At 48.5% G+C, this 4,117-nt stretch overlaps 1 protein-coding gene across 1 annotated transcript; it reads right to left on the minus strand.

Moving 5' to 3' along the window:
• Window positions 1–204: 204 nt before the first annotated feature.
• Window positions 205–960, minus strand: LOC121406828 (uncharacterized protein K02A2.6-like). Its single transcript, XM_041597697.1, has one exon. The coding sequence runs from the start codon at window positions 958–960 to the stop codon at window positions 205–207; it is 756 nt and encodes a 251-aa protein (XP_041453631.1).
• Window positions 961–4,117: the final 3,157 nt, after the last annotated feature.

Consider the following 4,117-nt stretch of genomic DNA (forward strand, 5'->3'; position numbering starts at 1 on the left):
AGCTGGCTCAAGATCGCGAATTTGTTGTCGATTGCAACGTAGCTCGCGACCATTCGGGGTAACGACTTTGTATGAACGAGGCTCATCACAACACTCTTTAACTTGTCCCGGAATCCACAAATGCGTGAGTGCATCTTGGACCATAACGTGTTGTGAGGGTCTCAACGGCTGCAGATTGTGTGCAGATCGATCGTGATATGCTTTCTATTGATCTTGTCGCTGTTGTAGACGCTGGTAATTTTGCTCCTTGCGCGACGATGTGTTGTGTATAACTAGGGGCAGGTTGCTTTTGAACTTCCTATCACAAAGAAGCTCTGCTGGACTAGACAATTCGCTGTCGATTGGCGTTGTGCGCAAACAGAGAAGGGCCATGTTGATTTTCTGCTTGCACGATGTCGCTTTCGCTAATGTATGCTTAATGGTCTGTATCGCTCGCTCAACGAATCCATTCGACTGAGGAAAGTGTGGCGATGATGTGACGTGCGTGAAATTCCAGTTGCTAGCGAATTCCTTGAACGCTGAGGAGGCGAAATGCGGACCATTGTGGCTTACAACCTTCTCGGGTATGCCATGCTCAGAGAAGATTTGTTGCGTAGCTTCAATGACAGCTTTGCTAGTACACTCGATGGGCATTCTGCGAACTAATGGAAACTTTGAGTAGTAATCTGCTATGATCAGGTATTCGCGACCTTCCAAATGGAACAGATCTGTGCCTAAAATCTGCCAAGGTCGAGTTGGAAGCTCGTGAGGGAGTAGCTCCTCCTTAGGCTGTGATCTCTGGTGCTTTTGGCATGTCGCGCACTGGCTTACGACACTCTCGATATCGCGATTGATATTCAACCAATACACACAATTGCGTGCACGTAGCTTCATTTTCGTAGAACCCTGATGGCCTTCATGCAACTTTCCTAACACATTCTCATGCATTGACTTTGGCACTACAACAGGGGGACCTTTCATGATGACTCCATCGACCAATACGGTCTGAGCTGAGCTGGAAGGTCCTTCATACGCTCTGGCCATCCTTGGCCTATGATACATTTCAACTGCGATAGTGTTGAATCCGCGTCAGTTTCTCGCTTAACATCTGCGATTCGTTGCTCTGTGAACTGGATGTGGTTGATTTGCATGTCGAGTGCGATATGCGTGTTGTCATTTCCTTGAGCCCGCGACAGACTATCAGCAATTGGGACTTCCTTCCCTGGGCGGTAGATTATGTTGAAATCGTACTGCTGGAGGCGTAGTAACATGCGCTGTAAACGCGGTGGGGCTGAGGTAAGCGGCTTCTGATGGATCATTTGCAACGGTTTATGATCAGATTCGACTGTGAAGTGCTTACCGAAGACATACATATGACACCGCTCACATCCGAAGACGACGGCGAGCATTTCACATTCAATATTGGCATATCGGGTCTCAGCATCACTCAACGCTTTTGATGCAAACGCGATGGGTTCTCCATCTTGGAGAAGTGTAGCTCCCAATCTGCGAGATGATGCGTCTACCTGAACAATGCTCTCCTTGTTGGGGTCAAAGTAACGTAGGGTAGCACTCTCACAGATCTGATCGCGTATGTCATCCATAGCTCGCTGATGGTTCTCAGACCGAACGAACTCATTGTCTTGCCGAAGAAGCTCACGAAGATCTGCTGTACGGCTAGAGAGATTGGGGATGAATGGGCTCAGGTAGGTAGCCATCCCCAAAAACTCCTGGAGTTGAGTCTTGTCATGTGGAGTTGGCATAGATTTCACTGCCTGGACCTTTGCTGGATCCGGATGAACACCATGTTTGTCGTAGACCATGCCAAAGAAGACTTGTTCCTGATTGATGGAGCACTTGCTGCTGTTGAATTTCAAACCTGACTTAGCCGCAACCTCCAAAGCGTGCAGATTTCTATAATTGGACTGCTGCGAGTCTCCGAACACGACAATGTCATCTGCGATCCCAATGACGCCAGGGCACTGCTCTAAGATCTGGTCCATTCAGTGCTGGAACACATCTTGGCTCATCACTAGACCAAATGGCATACGCTTGTAGCAATACCGTCCGAACGGACTGTTGAACGTGGTCAGCAGTTGGCTTTTTGCATCCAAATGCACTGACCAATACCCATGTTTTGTGTCAAGTTTGCTGAACACCTTGGCTCCTGTGAGCTTGTGCGTGATTTCCTGTACGGTGGGTGTAGTGTGGTGACACTGTTTGATCGCACTGTTCAAGTCCTTTGGGTCCAGACATATGCGTAGCTGACCGTTCGCCTTGCGCGAAATGGCTAGACTACTGACCCAGTCGGTGGGCTCAGTGACTCGGCGAATGACACCTTGTTTTTCCATGTCATCGAGTGCAGCTTTCAGCTTATTGCGGATATGGATCGAGCACTTACGGGAGGCATGCACCACAGGATGGGCACCATCATTTAGTACAATGTGGTACTCTCCAGCGAAATCACCGATCGCGTCAAACTGGTGCGAGTATTGCGACTTCAGGTCAGCTACCGAGCGGATGGGGTCACTCTGTGTGTTGTACACTTCGCGAATCTATGGAGAAAGTGAGGGCCACCAGTTAAAGCGCTTTCGATGTGCGTAAACCGAGAATGGCTGGTCTGCTGGTGTCACAAACGTGGAAGTCAGCATTAATCCACCCAGTGTTACCATGGCGACAGGGTAATGTGACTACCATAATGCTTGATCGCCGTTTCATTGTATACTGTCAGGACACAGGTAGTATCCTTTAGATGGCCTTTTCGGGGAACACCATCGGCATCAAGATTTGAGGGAAACATGCGGCGGTATACGCGTAGAGGTATTGTGTTCACCTGCAAGTAGGTGTCAACCGTAATAAGGAGGTTTATAATACGCTCTTGTTCATCTTGGCGGATCTGTATGCGTGTAAATGCTTCGTCATCACTTTGGTCAGAAATCGCATCAAGCCAAGTGAAGATAGCATTTAATGACAGCTGGTCAAAGCTCTCACTACCTGTGTCATCCTTGGCAGGCGGTGTGTGCGCATCAGTGCAGTGCACATCATGAGTAGCTGTCGGCGTACTGTGAGAAGAACTCCTCTGCTTCCCACGCTTATGCGAGATGGACCGTGTCTGTTGTCGACGTTCGCGACCGCTTGAATCACGCTGTTGTCGACCATGAGATGCTTGCCAACTTTGCTTTGATCGGCACATCTTCGATCAGTGGTTCTTCTTACCACAGCTGTTGCATATCGTATTATACGCTGGACAAGATTCACGTGACGAGAAGGAATGGCTCCTCCCACAGTTCCTGCAATCTCGTTTGTGTTGGATTACATCGACTGCTGGGGACAACTGTGGACGCACACCTGCGAGTTGTTGCATGTGCGAGATTGAAGCTTCATGAGTTCTTGCGTAGTCTAGGCACTGCTGAATATTCAATTCATCTTGCCCCAGTAACTGCTTTTGGAGCTCTGTGTGGCGTGTGCCAGCAATGAATTGTTCAACGACTCTGTCAGCGAACTCTCTGTCATCGCGAAATTGACAAGTCTGTGCATGTAGTTTCAATCTGGACACAAAACTATCAGCAGTTTCACTCTCTTGTTGGCGAAATCTCTGTAAGTAGAGGCGGGCGACTCTGAAATTGGACTTTGGTTTAAGCTGCTTTTCAAACCGATTCCACACAACTGCGACGTTCTTCCTGTCTCTTTCTGCTAAGTCCAATGAATTATACATGCGGAGGCCAGGGGTGCCCATGAAAAGCAGAATGTGATCCACCTGTTTCTCCTCGCTGACATTTTTTACGGAGAAGTACAATTCACACTGCTGTTTGAATATTTGTATTGCTCCCGGGAGATCATCATCTTCCCAAGACAATTTTGGCACGACGGAGTCATTCATATTGACGGTTTAGTTCACCGGTCACACACAGCTGCACAAATTCACTAAGCTGCAAGCACAGAGAATGAGGCTGTAAGTACAGTGAAACTCACCGCGATCCGTACATGTGGGACTACAGCGACGGCTCAGGCAGACATCGCAAGGTTCCTTCCCTATCATTTCACATTTCCGTAGGGCATCATCACAGTCTAATGTCACCACTAGCGGGATTACATCCGACCGCTAGCCACCATGAAATATACTGTGGGTTCCAACAGA

Source organism: Lytechinus variegatus, chromosome 2 (assembly GCF_018143015.1).
Source record: "Lytechinus variegatus isolate NC3 chromosome 2, Lvar_3.0, whole genome shotgun sequence".
NCBI lineage: Eukaryota > Metazoa > Echinodermata > Echinoidea > Temnopleuroida > Toxopneustidae > Lytechinus > Lytechinus variegatus.